The sequence below is a fragment of the Lactuca saligna genome, chromosome 4, assembly GCF_052625555.1.
Source record: "Lactuca saligna cultivar CGN05327 chromosome 4, ASM5262555v1, whole genome shotgun sequence".
Taxonomy (NCBI): domain Eukaryota; kingdom Viridiplantae; phylum Streptophyta; class Magnoliopsida; order Asterales; family Asteraceae; genus Lactuca; species Lactuca saligna.
Window position 1 is genome coordinate 301,646,032 of NC_136420.1, and position 16,661 is coordinate 301,662,692.

At 34.7% G+C, this 16,661-nt stretch overlaps 1 protein-coding gene and 1 pseudogene across 1 annotated transcript; one reads left to right on the top strand and one right to left on the bottom strand.

The window, feature by feature from the left end:
• Positions 1-1,030: 1,030 nt before the first annotated feature.
• LOC145040818 (uncharacterized) lies at positions 1,031-2,007 on the bottom strand. The gene is made up of 2 exons (XM_078988712.1): positions 1,563-2,007; positions 1,031-1,314 (listed from the first exon to the last, which is right to left on the bottom strand). Exons 1-2 carry the CDS (start codon positions 2,005-2,007, stop codon positions 1,031-1,033), a joined length of 729 nt encoding a protein of 242 aa, XP_078844838.1.
• A 3,758-nt stretch (positions 2,008-5,765) lies between these two features.
• LOC145043884 (putative receptor-like protein kinase At2g23200 pseudogene) lies at positions 5,766-8,676 on the top strand (annotated as a pseudogene).
• The last annotated feature ends 7,985 nt before the right edge of the window (positions 8,677-16,661 follow it).

Below are 16,661 nucleotides of genomic sequence, written 5' to 3' on the forward strand. Positions count from 1 at the left end.
TGGGCTTATAGTATGCTATTATTATATGTGTGTTATTGTTGTGCATGTATTTTAGGGGAACTCACTAAGCTTCATGCTTACAGTTTTGGATTTTGTTTCAGGTACATCATATGATCGCGGGAAGGAAAAGGCTTGATCGCCCACCTTCTCGTTTTTCATGTTGTGATTTCTGGGATTCTCTGATATTAAAACTATTTTGAAAACAATTTGTAATAAACTGTGGTTTTGGAATATCTTAAAAATTTTAAAATTTTTGTGAATTTTACAGATGTTTCAAAACTTTTCCACACTAACATCCTTCTTTGTCTTTATTCGGCATCTGAGTTTCCATATGATATAAAAGATTATCACAACCAACATTATCAAAAATCCTACACAAAGAGCAGCATCAAAAAATGAACTATAACGTCTTTAAATAATGTTTATTAAAATTGAAAATGTAAATTGAGGAAACAAAAAGTTCTGTATAAAATGCATGACTTGCAAAATCTCCAATGAATATTTAAAAATAACTTAAAATAGCATAATTAATACATGCAACATAATTTAGGTCATTGAGTGATGTGTATGAATGCTTCCTATGGTGTTATGCATTCGTTAAGCATCTTTAAAAAATATATATCAATGACTTAACCTATTACTTAATTTGAATATGAAGTAAATGAAGGAATTAGGTTAAGGTAATATATGTCCTGCTATGTCTTCAACTATGGCCCCGATTGATAGTTGTTGACTGAGATAGTGCTGACTGGGAAAGGTTTGTCTGGGTAAGAAATCCTGACTGAGTAAGAAATCCTGTTGTTTGATTGTACCTCTGACTGAATGTGTTGAGTGATAAAAAATGACCATTTTACCCTTCTGTTATATATATAGCGATGTATTAAGTTGCTGAATAATTATAAATACATACATATTTTCATACAAAATATAAATTACACACAAATAAAAAATGTCATACAAAATGTAAATTAAACATAAATCATTTAATATCCAGATAAAAACATAATGAAATTTAAAATAACATAATAATTTAATGTAAAGTAGGTGAAAGTAGTCGATTTGCAATATGATCACGCAAAGCACGCATATATTCAACGGCTTCTGGACCCCATTCTATGCCTTGTATGTTTTCTCTATCAATTCCCCCACCTTGGACATCAGGAGTAACCATAGTGTCCTCCTCAAAATTTCTAAACAATTCATCTTCTATATTGTATTTCCTTATAAAATTATGGAACGCAACACAAGCAATGACTATGTCTCTTTGCACTGTAAAGGATAAGGAGCCATTTGTTTTAAGATTGAGAATCTCACCTTCAATACACCATAAGCACGCTCAATAACATTTCTAAGTTGTGAATGAGCATAATTGAACCTTTCTTCTCTAGTTAAAGGTCTACCTCTTCAAAAATCGGCTAACCAGTACCTAGTATTGCTGTATGGAGCCATAAACCCACGAGTGTTTGTATATGCGGCATCACAAAGGTAATATTTATCTGCAAACGAATGTGACATATTATATAAAGAAGATAGATAATAAAAATTATATAAAGATTACAAACTTGGTGGAGGAAATGGAAATCCAGAAGTCGAATTGAATGCAACTTCATTCAAAACTCTTGAATCATGTGCTATACCCTCCCATCCAGCCCAAACAAAGGTGAATATCATATCAGAATCACAAATTCCTATTACATTTTGAAAACATTCTCCTTTTCCTCTTCCTCTATAACGAGTTTGTTGATCAATAGGTACAACCACAGGTACAAGAGTTCCATCTAATGCACCTATTGCTCCGGAAAAAATATTTTTTAACCGTCTATGCCGTTCCGAGTTATGTCTTGTTGGATTAGGAGTTGTTGGTACTATAATTTCTTTTGCAAAACACATCATTGTTGTTAGAACCTCATGAAAACATTGATGAATCATTTGTGTGGGGTGATGAAATCTTCCCTTAACCGCGCGAAAATGTTCATTATGTCCTATAACATGTAAGAAGATAGCCATCTTCTCTTTAATGCTTATTGTCCTACTAGCTTGCAACCAATTTTTTTTCGGTAAAATGGTTGCATAATAGTGCAAATGCCTCTTGTGTAAGACGCATCATATCGAAACATTGTGTAGGGTCTCCGTACATCAAATCTTGAGTATACGCATACCCGTTTGAATCGTTTTCTCTAATTCTATGAATTTTGATTAGTCTGCGCCGGTTTGACCTCAACCAATAAAACAAAAGTAGAAGAAAAGCTACAACTTCACCATCAGAAACCATACTTGACCTGTTACAAACAATTAGGTAACATGTTAAAGTAAAAAAAAAAAAAAAAAAAAAAAAAAAAAAAAAAAATCATGCACCAAAGTCATATAACATAAAACTAGTAAATAACAAAATTCATATTCAAAAATCTAGTAAATAACAAAAGTCATATTCAATATCCAATAACATATCATCCAAACTAACAAAAGTCATATAACATAAGATGCGAAAGTCATCAAACATAGGATCCAAAGTAACCAAAAAAAAAACTAGAAAACATCATCCAAAAAAGTCATCAAACATAGGATCCAAAGTAACCAAAAAACTAGTAACCAAACTTCTCTACCCGCACCGATCAAAGGTAACCATATTTGCTACCCGCACTTATCACCCACGACTCACAACTAGTATGCGAAAGTCGTAACCAAACTTTTTGAACATCAACACTTTCACCAAATAGCAAAAGATCGGTCTTGTGTCTTTAATCTTCTTCTCCCCATTCCATTTTCTTCAATTTCTCCATACACGCATCAACATCCTTATCCATTTCACTTTTTTCAATTCTTTCATTTTTTTCCACTAACGACCTTGCAAGCTTGACAATCTCCTCTTCAACTTTTAATGCCCTTGCATCTCTTTTTTTCCCACTAACTCTTTTGTTTCCACCAACTTCTGTATTTTTTGAACGCCCTGAAGATTCTTCACTTGCACCTACATGTTGTGTTGAGGTTTCCATTGGAACATCTTCATCAAAATCATGGGCACTAAACTATTCTACAGGACGAGGGAGTGTAGAAGATGGCCCCCAACTTTGAAAGTCGGTTGAGGTCGACCCTTCAAATAGTTGGGTGCAAAGATCTGGAAACAGCAGGGGTCTACTTTTCAATGACAACACGTACTTGTTCAACTGTTTACAATTTTTATAATTATTAGTTTTTTTTATAAAAATAATCATAATAGTATTTGCTATTAAAATATTACCTTCCCCTCTTCCTTCCATTGTTCATTGGTCAGATTAAATTTATTTTTTATAGGATCATATATATTGTCGGTTATCTTTTTCAGTTTCACCTAAGTAACATACTTTGATCTGTAGTAGTTAAAGTGGTTTCTCATTTTCTTTTGATCAACCTCTTTACCGTGTTCGTTTATCAGTTTTTCGTGTACTGTCTTCCATGAACTAGCCTTAAGCCCAAAACCCTCACGGCCATTAGTGTTTATTTCATGGATACATGCATCAAGAAAAGTTTTGTCCTCACTTTCGTTCCAAACCAACATCCTAAAACATTAAAATAATTTTCTACCAATGAATCAACATCATAGCTTATAAACAAAAAAAAAATCACAACATTGTCAACAAAGCCTATACATAAAAAAGGATTCATATCATTGCCAATATACACATGATTTCACAGCTTATACACAAGAAAAGATTTCAGATTTTGTTCCAAACCAACATTGTCATCATAAACAAAAAAAAATCACAGCTTATAAATAAAAAAAAGATTTCACAGCATGATTTCACAGCTTATAAACAAAAAAATCACTGCATTGCCATTTCACACATGATGTTTAAAAGATTTCACAGCCTATACACATGATGTTTAAAAGATTTCACAGCCTGTACACACAAAAAAAAATCACAGCATGTTTATAAGACTTCATAGCTTATAAACAAAAAAAAATCACAGCATTGCCAATAAACACATGATTTCACAGCCTATACACAAGAAAAAAATTTAGATTTTGTTCCAAACCAACATTGTCATCATGACTTTAAGATTTCACATCCTAATAACAAAAAAAAAATCACAATATTGCCAATACATGCATGATTTCACAGCTTACATAACCAATTTTCAGATTTCATAAATTAGAGCAAAGAATGATTCTAATTTCATAGCATTTAAACACATAATTTCAAATTTCATAACATTACAAGATGAATTTCTGATTTCATAACATTAGACCAAGAATAAATTTTGATTTCAAAACCAATTTATGATTTCTGATTTCACAAATCATATACAAAGGAGAAGGAAAAATAATTTTCACAGGAAAAAACATAGGATCGAAGTACCTGTTTTGACGTGTTTCCCGTCGGAGCTCGATCGGAGGGAAGGTTGCTGGCCGGCCGGTAGTCGAACTGGGGAGAGACAGCAGCGATGGAGAGACTCGATGGCGGCCAATTCCTTGCTGTCTCTGTATTAGGTCATGATAGGAGAAAGAAAAGAGAGGGCATGGAGGTAATTTTTCGAGTCAGCGATATCTTATGGTCTGAGCGAGATTCTGATGAGTCAGATATGTCTGATTGAGAACGCTATTTTATCAAACGTATTCCGTCTGACCGAGTCAGCCCAAATCGTTGACTCGGTCCCAGTAAGATAATAACATATGGGGCTTATGTCTTAAAAGACCTTTCTTCCTTGATTTTTACCTTCTCTTACTACCTCCTCCTTTATTGTATCTTTTTCCTCCATCTGATAAACTCAAAAGACTACTTTATGTTTATTTGGCTATTCATCTACACATATCCTCGCCAAGGATTAAAAACGTGAATGCCTTCAAATTTTAGGTTAGCACTTCCCGTGTAACTACTAATTATCGTCACTATACTAGACTAGTTATCATGCAAAGAGGATAATAGTAGCGACGCTTGGACTTCATCCTAGCATCTAATATAAATTGAAATCAACATTGAGATGATTGAACTGAATTCATTAACATGATCAGTAACCAAGCTACCCTCATTCATCTTCACATTTACCAATTGTCGGATTAAGAACACTTTATACATTGTTGATGATTTTTCATAAATATCGGATAACACCCTAATCAGGTTGCATGTAGTATTCACATTGACAGTATTGTTAGATACGTTCTTCTCAAATTATAATATTACCATGCCAAAAGCCTACCGATCTAGTAGATTCAAGTCATCCTGCTTGAACACTTCTGGTTTCTTTTCGACCAAGGTTTCATATAATTTCTTTTGTAAATGTAATCCTTGATCTGCATTCTTCAGAACCGGAAATTGTGACCTTCAAACTTTCCAATCTTCAGCTTCTTATCTTTACCCATGGTTCTGACTTCGTGGGTTAGAAATTGAACACTTCGACAAACCACAAACGATTTCATAAAAAAGTAACAATGCATAATTATAAAGAGAACACGATATTTACTTAGTTCACACAATCAGGATGATCAGCTACGTCCACATCCACAGGCGAGCATGAGAGAGCTTTATTATTTCTACCAAACAACTTGAGTATTATACATTAGGTTATACGAATTCAATGAGTATAAATACTAGCAAGTTGACCTAAAGTTGTGAATAAGGTCAAGTCTTAAACATTGACAACTCTAGCCCATGACGAAATTTAATGTCACATGTAATATAGGACCTCATGTTTGGTCTACACACGGACTATATGGTCAAAGGGTGAATCAATCTCCATAAACTAACACACACAAACAAGTTATCTTAACGATTAGTTATATTAAAAATTAAAAACAAGAATACAAAGATTTAAGTGCTTGACATGTTCAGAGTAATCAAGCTACGGTCCCTTGTAGAACTAAAGAGAGTTCTTTTTAAAAATCTTCGCTTTCATACTCAACTACCAATAATTATCACATTGTCGTCTTCGTCCCGTGAAGCAAACCAATAATTATTCCACTCGAAACAGTAATCATCAACTTGCCTCAATGACGTCCATCCTGTGTTTCTTTCTTCTCGTTCTTTTCTCTTCACTGTCACTTGCTTCCTCACAGGATGTCTTACCGGACCACTACTTCATCAACTGTGGATCGAACTCTGATATTGATTTCACTAACCGGAAATTCGTCGGTGACGTCAACCCTTCAACTTTCTCCATCTACGGTGGCCATGTCGCCGCAGAAAGCAACAACCCGGCAACCGACACACCGGTTATCTACAGAACAGCAAGAGTCTTCACTAAGAAATCATGGTATGAACTTGAAGCAGATGACATCAAGACTTTCGTCATGGTACGCCTTCATTTTTCCCGATTCTCTACTAATGGATTCGAATTTTCCAACTCGAAACTCGACGTTTCTGTCTCCGGTTTCTCTCTGTTGTCCGGTTTTAGCACCGGAAACACGACTGTGATTAGGGAATTTATATTCCCGACTGGGTCTGAACGAAGATTTAGAATTGAGTTTACACCATCCCGTGGATCGTCTTCTGCGTTTGTAAACGCCATTGAAGCTTTCACGACACCATCGAATCTATTCAGGCCCGCCTCCAGTTTCCCACGTATTTCACCCGCCGGAAAACTTGCTGATCTGGAGAAGCTAACATCTGATTATGCTTTCAACCCAATCCACAGAGTTAACGTTGGAGGACAAAGGATCAACGTAGATCGTGACACCTTAAGAAGAACATGGACACCTGATAATTCCTTCATCTTCAACAATGGACCAGCAAGAAACGTCACTTTTGATGGCCGGATTATTTATGTAGAGGGTGGAGCAAGCTCCTCCGATGCTCCTGATGATGTTTACAAAACAGCCAAACAATTAAACAACAGTTTGGTAAACATTACATGGAATTTTAACGTCAATAAGAATGCCATGTATCTGGTTCGATCTCATTTCTGTGACATTATAAGCACAAGCTTCCCTGATGCCAACGACGCCTTCAACTTCTTTGTCTACAGCCACCACAAGGAGGAGATTCAACCGGGTAACACAGTGGATGAGTTACAAGCTCCGTTTTATCTTGATTTGGTGGTGGAGTCCACTGATTCAGATCGTTTGAATATCAGTATTGGTGCAATTCGTGGTAACAATCAGCCGGTGTTCTTGAACGGAGTCGAGATCATGGAGATGTTGAAAAACTCCGGTGTGCGTGATCCAGTCAACGGGAAGAAGGGAAAGAGTGTATTCATCGTGGTTGGATGTGTTCTTGCAGGTGTAGCTTTTCTACTGGTTTTGTTAGCAGGTTTCTTCATCGGATCAAGATGTGGGAAACGAAAGCAGGTGGTGGTCGGAGCAAAATCAGAGTCTCACGTGGTTCCATCATATGGCCGGAGTACTTCATACAACAGTATAATCGGTGACTTCACAGTAAACAATCCATCACCAGTACTAGACATCAATCTTAGGGTCCCATTTGCCTACATAGAACAAGCAACAAATAATTTCGATGAAAATTTAATGATTGGTAGAGGGGGTTTCGGGAAGGTGTACAAAGGAACACTTCGTGGGACCAAAGTGGCAGTCAAACGAGGTGAACATGGTCACGGTCAAGGCCGGCCGGAATTCGTGACGGAAATCATGGTGTTGTCAAAGATCCGCCACAAACATTTGTTGTCTTTGATCGGTTATTGTGATGAAAATAACGAAATGATACTTGTGTATGAGTTTATGGAAAAAGGTACTCTCCAAGATCATCTCTATGATTCGGATCTCCCGAGACTCTCGTGGGAACAAAGGATTGAGATCTGTATCAGTGCAGCCGGAGGGTTGAACTACCTTCACACGAGTTCAGAAGGTGGGATTATTCATCGTGATGTGAAATCAACGAACATTTTGTTAAACGAACACTATGAAGCAAAAGTCGCTGATTTTGGGATATCACAGTTGGATAATGTGGACGAAGGTAAAATGTCGGATGTGAAAGGGAGTTTTGGGTATCTGGATCCTGAATACGTTAGATGTATGAAACTGACACATAAATCAGATGTTTACTCATTCGGTGTCGTACTGCTTGAAGTGTTGTGTGCAAGGCCAGCTCTCGACAACGGACTTCCTGCAAAGGAAATGAATTTGGCTGATTGGGCAATTAAACAAATAAAAAATGGCAATCTTGAGAAAATAATCGATCCGTTTCTTGCGGGTAAGATTAATCAGAACTCGTTAAGGAAATTTGTGGAAATAACTAAGAGATGTTTGGAGGAAACGGGAGACAAAAGGCCGAGTATGGATGATGTGTATTGGGATTTAAAATATGTGTTGAATTTGCAACTAATGCCAATGGACCAACAGCCGTGTGATGATAGCACGATAAATATGTCATTTCAGTTGCCAAAGTCGATAACTGATGGGTTGCCGTCTCGACATAATGATGATTCTGAGGTGAATGATAGCTCGATTTTTAGTTATCCGAGTGAGAGCCAAGTCTTTTCGCAATTGAAGATCAATGAAGCTCGATAGGTTGTAATATTGTTTATTGATATATTGATTACATAATTTTGTATTTCTTTTGTGTATCATTATATAAGGGTTTGTATAAACATATTTTTGTCACGTGGCGAAAACAAAAATAGGGTCCTTAAGCTTAAATCACCAAAAGGTGATGGTTGAATTGTAAGGAGAGTGTGTGCTTGAGATTTGGGAATACAAACATTGTTGATGCTTCCATATTTTCCCCTAAAATTGCAGACTTCATGTTTTATTTTGGCAAAATTATAAACTTTAGATAAATTATAATGCAAAAGAATAATAGTGATTCAATAAGTTGCATATATTGAAGAAAAAAGAATAGACATAAACTCATATAATGTATTGCTTTATCACTTAAAGCTATGGCTTTTCTTCATCACCAAAGTCCCAAAGATAGTGCTAGCACACATGATGAATCTCCACGGCTCCACCTTTGAAAATTAAAAAGCAACAACCTGATTGACAACAAAGTTAAAAGATAAAGAGTATTATTTTAATGCAATCATTATTGGATAATATGTATTTAAAAAATAAAAAATAAATAATTTACAACGAAGATAAACATTACAAGGATACAAGGTTTATATTACCGCTATAAAATTAAATTAAATTATTTAAAAAAAATATTGATAAATCAAAAACATCAATTATTCAAATATTGGCAAAAAAAAATATTAATTTACGAAGATAAAACAACTTTGGAAGTTAATAGCCGTAATGGTAATAAATAATAGATGCGAACCCATATACTAAAAAGTTGACAAAGTAAAATAACATGAATGAATGAAGGTTGATATACTTCGTTATCGAAAATCAAAATCCATAATTCAAGTTTAAAGAAAGTCACTAGGAATCAACCAAGTTTTCTCAAGTCTATGCTACCCATTCCAATTGTTTTAGATAATCTATTACATCATCTACCCAGACACAACTTTCAAAAATAAGATGTAAATTTATATCACATGCAATAACACAACCACATAGTTACTAAACTAATTTCAAAAATAAGATGTAAATTTAAAAATAAAGAAAATTAGGGAAAAATGAATGTTATACCCCTACCACATATTACATCATCTATACACAACTTTTGTCAAAATTCTCCTTATTATATTCCCTTTTCTTGTATGCTTAACGAATTCCATTAATGATATAAAATTAATGAAGTTATATATTGAAATATAATAATAAGCAATTTATAAGGATTGAAGAAATGGGTCCTGTGATTCTTCTATTTGGGTCACTTTTATTGATTTTGAAATTTGACGAAAGAGTTATGGAATAATATGATGTCGGCATTAATGTGGAATCAATGTCATCTACACTCCACCTAAGAGGCTATCATCCTGTTAATAACATCTACAATTAATCTTAATACCATTCAAAAAATAAAAGTTTAATTTCACAAAACACTATTGTGTAAATGTAAACAATGTAATTTTGAAGATAAAGTTAAGGAATATTCTTGTTAAACCTCATCACCAAATGAATGTTTAGAGGTTTAAAAACTACAATTCGGTCTAATTGCAAAGAAATATGTGAACACAATCTTGATTTTTTTAAATAAGGGTTAGGAGTTATAATACAAAATTACAATGTATTGAGAATGATTTAGAGAGTTTACAGTGTGTATACATGTCACTGACCATTCAAAAAGTATCCTTTTACTTTTTTCATAGAAACATATCAATATTACTCCAAATGATTAGAAACACATCATGCCCTTTACAATACCTATTGGATTATAATCCATTGTTTAAAGCCATTTAAAACATTAAAATTTTATAGCATGTGCATAATCCACTATTTCACGTTGATTGTGAAAGCATAATTGTAGCCATCACTTTCTTTTGGATTTGAATGCTTCAGACACTCTTAATCAAAGTTGTTCTTGGTGTATGTACAAAGAGAATACAATTAAATTACATCTTATTAACCTATTGATCAAAATAATGGCAACAATCACATACCTGCATTGTTTTCTTAAGTAATGATCCATGTTTCAAATGAAGAAAAAAGGTTATATTTATCAACTCCGCCCAAAATGTGACATAATCAGCAAATGAAATTGAAAGGTTACAAAACTGAAAACACCCATCAAACCACGATCAAAATATTGACAAATAACATAATTGTTAAATTAGTTAAATAAGAACCCTGAACCTTCATAATATTTAAGGTATTTCAAATGGATTTCTAAACAAATTACTTGTCATCTCTGCGGTAGGGTAGTTTTCCTTCAAATCTCATATTATTGTTCGAACACTCATATTGAATCCTAAAATCATAGGAATATATTGTAGAGAAATATGAAGGTGGCGACCTCTTTGTCAACAAATTAAATATTAGGTTTCAATAAGTAGGTTATTACCTCCGTATTAAAGCCAATAAGGGACACATAGTGTCATGATTGAGTCGGTGAGAGAGAAAAGATGAAGACGATGGACATATGGGCGTCTGGGAAATGAAGTATCAATAATCAGATGGTGACGATGACTAGACGCATATTAATATGAGAGAAATGCGGGTGAATCCTAAGTGAAATGAGAGACACTAAGGTGAAGGATATGATTAACTTTGTTGGATATGAATGTGTGTTCTAGGTATATACAAAATCGACAAAAGGTTGATTCAAATTTGGAGTTTGAATCTTGATTAATGGTATTAGCGTGTTGATTTATTGATGTTTGATTGATTGTTGATTTCTTGATATTAGTGAATGAAATTTCAATTGTAGGAAATCAAGAATAAATTCAAGATAAGATTTTTGAAAAATTCCAATTTCATGCACCGAAAAGAAGGAATATAGTATCTGCTTGAAGAGCAATTTCAGAATTTCAGTTAGAGAGATTGAGCGGGAAAATTCGATATGAGGGTGCTCAGTAATTGCCACGATAGGTATTTTTTTTGTCAGTGTTGAATCATAAAAAGTGACCCTCTTAAACTTGGTCTACCGCAGCCTTCCAAGATCCACAGTCAACACTGATCAGCAACCCTATCCGCAATCTTCAACATCCGCAGTTCACTATCTATCTTTATAGTTTAGTTCTTTACCTGATTTTCTATTAATACTCTCTTTTGACCAGTATGCCTTGCATGGCTACGCTTAGATAGTTGAACAAATGTAATTCTTGAGTCTCTATAAATAGAGCTCAAACTTTCTTATTCGAAATTAGAGAACACTACGCATCTTGAATCTCATATCTTATGTTATTACTCTCATCTCTTTCTTACTCTTAAAAGTTCACTAGAATATAACTGAATATTATCTCTCTTCGGAGCAAGTCATTCTTGACTTAATCACTAAGTTTGATCTCACTTAATAACTAGGTCTGAATCCATTCATTGTTAAGAATCAGCTTATATGTATATTTTATATAATACCTGCTATCATTTATATTTTCTTACATTTCCGCACCTAACTCTCTAATTATCTAACACTAACTTATTATTATTGTTGAGCTTTTAAATCCTCAGAGATAAACTATTCCGCAACTATACTTGTTCTAACGTTTGTTCAAGTGTGTCTCAAGTTTTTCTCTCAACAATTAGGATAAAAGATATTCAAGTCAAGTCTTGAGGATTCAAATGTCTAGGACAAGCTAGGAAAAAGGCCCGTAGCCCTAACACATAATGAATTAAAATATCGCTTTGTTAGAGCACTAAGCTCAAATCAACGAAATCTTGACGTTCCTTTTAAGCAACATAAAGCTTTTGTTTCTTGTTTTTGTTTCAAAAAATGGAATTTTAGTATATGAAAATATAATATTATTAGTATAAAAATGTATAGGAATTTATATTTATATTTATGCTCAATGAACCCGACATGCAGTTTGGATTCAAATTGTAGAAAATTCTTTTTTTATTGTGCTTCGACCGACAATGTAACGCCCATAGATTCGGGCTAGTTAATTTAGAAACAATAAGCGTCAAAAATAACTTTTTGATAGAATATTATTTAGAATAAATAACCTTAACCAAGTTATATAATATGTCACAAGGGTTCCGTACATATAAAGAACGAAGAAGAAGTTATGACCCGTCGAAGTTTTTCGGCAAAACCGGCACGACACCGCATAAAGGTAAAAAACTAAATTTCTAATAAAATACCTTTTAGCCTTAGTGATCTAAACAAAAGTTTTAGAATACATCTCCACCTACGCATGGATATAAAGAACGTCAAAAACGGATCTCATATGCAAAAGTTATAACATTCTGAAGATGTAGTTGTCTAAGAGCGTAACACGTAGAAAAAACCCTAATTTGTCAGAACTCACGACATGAGCATGTATTCTCATGATGTGAGAGTACTCCAACACACTAATCGAGGCTAGAAAACACCTGAGAATGCTACGAGATGACTCATGGAATCTCACGACATGAGCATATCATTCTCACGACGTGAGAAGTCATCTGGATACCTTTTGAAGCTAGAAACGCAAATGGCAAGTGTACGAGGTGATGCAGCCAGGCCTCACGACGTGAGCATTGATTCTCACGACATGAGAGTGCCCAAAACATCCTATAAATAGCAAGTTCGACCCATTCTCTCCTTACTACAAACCTTCTTTCGCTCTCTCGTTTGTCGAAGGTCGTTTCCCATCTTGAGCCCGACGACCACGACTCGTTGACCGTTTCTAGTTAGTTTCTATCAAATCACGCTACTAAGGTGAGTGCATAGTTACTTTTATCTTACACATAGATATGAAGTATTTAATATAAATTACGTGCTATGTGTGCATATTATCTATGTTAGATGAATGATTTATACATATTTTAAATGATTTAAACTGTATATGTATTTTATATCTACGAAATTGTTGGGTAAAACATGGGTAGATGAAATAGTTGATGTGTGATAACATTATGAGAGGCCTCAATGTTTACGATGATTCAGTCTTCTAGCTGAGTATAGATGAAGACCACAAACTATTCTAGACAACCAGTGGAAGGCTAGCAGACTCGCAACCTGTAGGTGTTTCTGAACTACGTGTTCATCAGACCTACTCTAAAAATCTTGACAGCTGCACCTAAAGGATAATATTAGCAGTTGTGCCTAACCTTTGAACTACGTGTTCACCAGTTGTAATCTAAAAACCCTGGCGGTGTTAGAGTTCGTGCTTATTCCTTAGGAAGATCCTCAGGAATGAGTAAATGAAGGATACATGATTCTTAAGGTAGATCTTTAAGAATAAAGAAGATAATGGAGATGGGTAATTGGATTGATTGTTTGATGATTAAATATAATAATTATATTATTTTGGGATGAAAAACCCTATGTCCTCACCAGGTTCCCAACCTGACCCACTCAGTTTATTTGTATCACAGGTGTCGATACGAAGCTATATTACACTGAGAGATTAAAAAAGATGTAGATCACTAGTGTAAATAAATGTAAGGTTTGTTTATCGTTGTGTTTATGTATTAACTATGACATCCCAAAGTTTTAATAAAAATAATATACAGTTCCTCGAAAATACTTTGATAATATATTTATCATGTTATTCTGGGAACAAATTCCGTAATATTATTTTTTTTAAATTATACTTTGATTTTCAAATAAGCATAAATAAAAATTTTAAAATGACCGTGAATTTGGGGATGTCACAGTTCGTATCAGAACATTAGTTTATACGAGCTAGGAATTTTAGGAAATTTCTAGACTTAAACTTAAAATGCTAAGTGATGATCTTGAGGAGTGTGTATAATATAATTTAGAATGTATGCCTGAATAGACACGAGTACGAGCTTATTTTAGGAAAGATGTCTAAAATGCTTTTATATGCTAAATGATTTATGTTATAGCTATAAATATGTCTTATATGCTATTATTTGATCGAATATATGGTCTATTGTCGACTGGATCTAAAAACTTTATGTGTTTAGATTTTTAAATGTTAATTACGGTATTAGAACTGACATGTTACTTTTCAGAGTGATAAGGAGATTTATACGTCTGTCATAAATAAAGCTTTCCCTATCTTAATTCTTGTATCTACACGTCGAAAGTCTGATTTGGTGTATAGATTGACATGGAGAGAACTCGAAGCGGATTAGGAAATGTTAATAGAAACCAACAACCACGAGTGATTGAACATGCACAAGAAGTAGCAGCTGCACCTGTGACAACTCGAAATTTCTAGCTTACATTCTTCTTTTATATCAAAGTTAGCTTCGTTTTGCTATTTTATAATGAAGTTTTGGGTCTAAAAGAGTGCTTAAAGCTTAGTATAACTGAGATACGTGTAGGAGGATGGGTTAGTTTAGTTGTAGCATTGGAAAAACGAGCCAAACACACCAAAACTGGTGTGTGCGGCTGCACACAGGTCAACCACACACACCTCCAGCCGCACACACCCTCATATATATACTATCCTTGGTTATTGTGATCATTTCTCACAATTCTACAAAGCTAGGACTCGAAAATCCTCTCAAGTATCATCCGGAAAGGTAACATCTTTCACCAAGAACACCATGTTTTCTGGTAGCACACACTTCTGGCAGCACACCTGGCCACACACCTATCAGCACACATGTGCTGGCAGCACACCTGGCTGCACACATCGCCGCACACACACATATAGTGTGTATTTTGGCCATACACTCTCTTGTATAGCCTTTTAACCCTTCATACAATCATTTATGGTTGTAACACTTCAAAAGAAGTGTTTACTAGTCCCTAAGGTGGTCCCAATTTGTTAATTAGTTATTCATAACACTAATTATATTCATATATGTGCCAACATATGCTAAATAGGATTCGCGTGTGTACTCAAGTCATCACTTGATACTTAGCAACAGATCTAACATTGTCATCAGAACCACTCACTATAGGTGAGTTCATACCCCTAAAATAACCTTTGAAATGTTTTTAAATGCTTTTATGGGGGGGGGGGGGGAATACAAGTTGAACAATTATAGTTATTATATCAATGACATGTGATTAATAACTACCAAGCAAATGGTTTTCTTACTTTCCAAACTATTTATCAAACTGTTTTACCTCAAATTGTCTTACAAACTCCTTCAATGGTCAAATACTTTTACTTAAACTTTTTTAAACTTATATTCTATGTATCTGTATAAATATAGTTATATAAGTAGGATTAAAAGGACTTAGGACTGCTAGTCTACCCTGCTTCCTGTTCTTGTTTGATGTGATCTTAGGGTATCAAGCTTAGTTGTCCGAAGGTCGTTTGAATCCTAGTTATATATTATGTATATGTATATAGATATAAAAGGTTATTTCTTTCATTCAGTTCCATGCCCTTGGGTAGCAAGGGCATACAGACATGTTCATACTTTACTAGTAAGCTACCATAGGGGTAGTTTAGGAAGATACTATTACTAGAACAATGAAACATACAATGAGTCAGTTCATACATAAGTCAATACATACTATGATGAGAATCAAACATGAAACAGAGTGAGAAGAAACAAACAATAGACACTATGACAAGAAACAAACATACAGGCTAGATAGAGAAAGAACACACAATACAGCTAGCACACATATACATTACATATACATTATATATACATAAACACAGTTATGTGAGCCATTAAGCAGGGCATGGCACTACATGCCATGACTGTTTTTGTATCATAATCTCCTTAATTGGGGAGCGTATGAGTTTGTGTATAGATCTATACTGGATTGACTATCCTACACCTTGCTACAACAACCAGAAATTTTAGAATGGAAGTGGGAGCGAATCACTATGGATTTCATAACCAAGTTGCCCAAGACAACGGGTGGACTTGATACCATATGGGTCATCGTCGATAGGTTGACCAAGTCTGCACACTTCCTGCCTATCAAAGAAACTGACGAGATGGAGAAACTTACAAGAACATACATTAGGGAGATTGTAAGACTGCACGGTGTTCCCTTATCTATTATCTCGGACAAAGATAGTAGATTCACTTCAAGGTTTTGGTAGTCGTTACAAAGTTCCCTAGGAACTAGGCTGGATATGAGTACGACCTACCATTCACAAACTGACGGGCAAAGTGAGAGAACCATCCAAACACTGGAAGATATGTTGAGAGCCTGTGTGATTGACTTTGGAAAGGCATGGGATACTCATTTACCCCTTGGTGAGTTTTCCTACAATAACAGTTACCACACGAGCATCAAGGCTGCTCCATACGAAGCCCTCTACGGCCAAAAGTGCAGATCCCCTCTGTGCTAGGTTGAAGTGGGGGATACTCA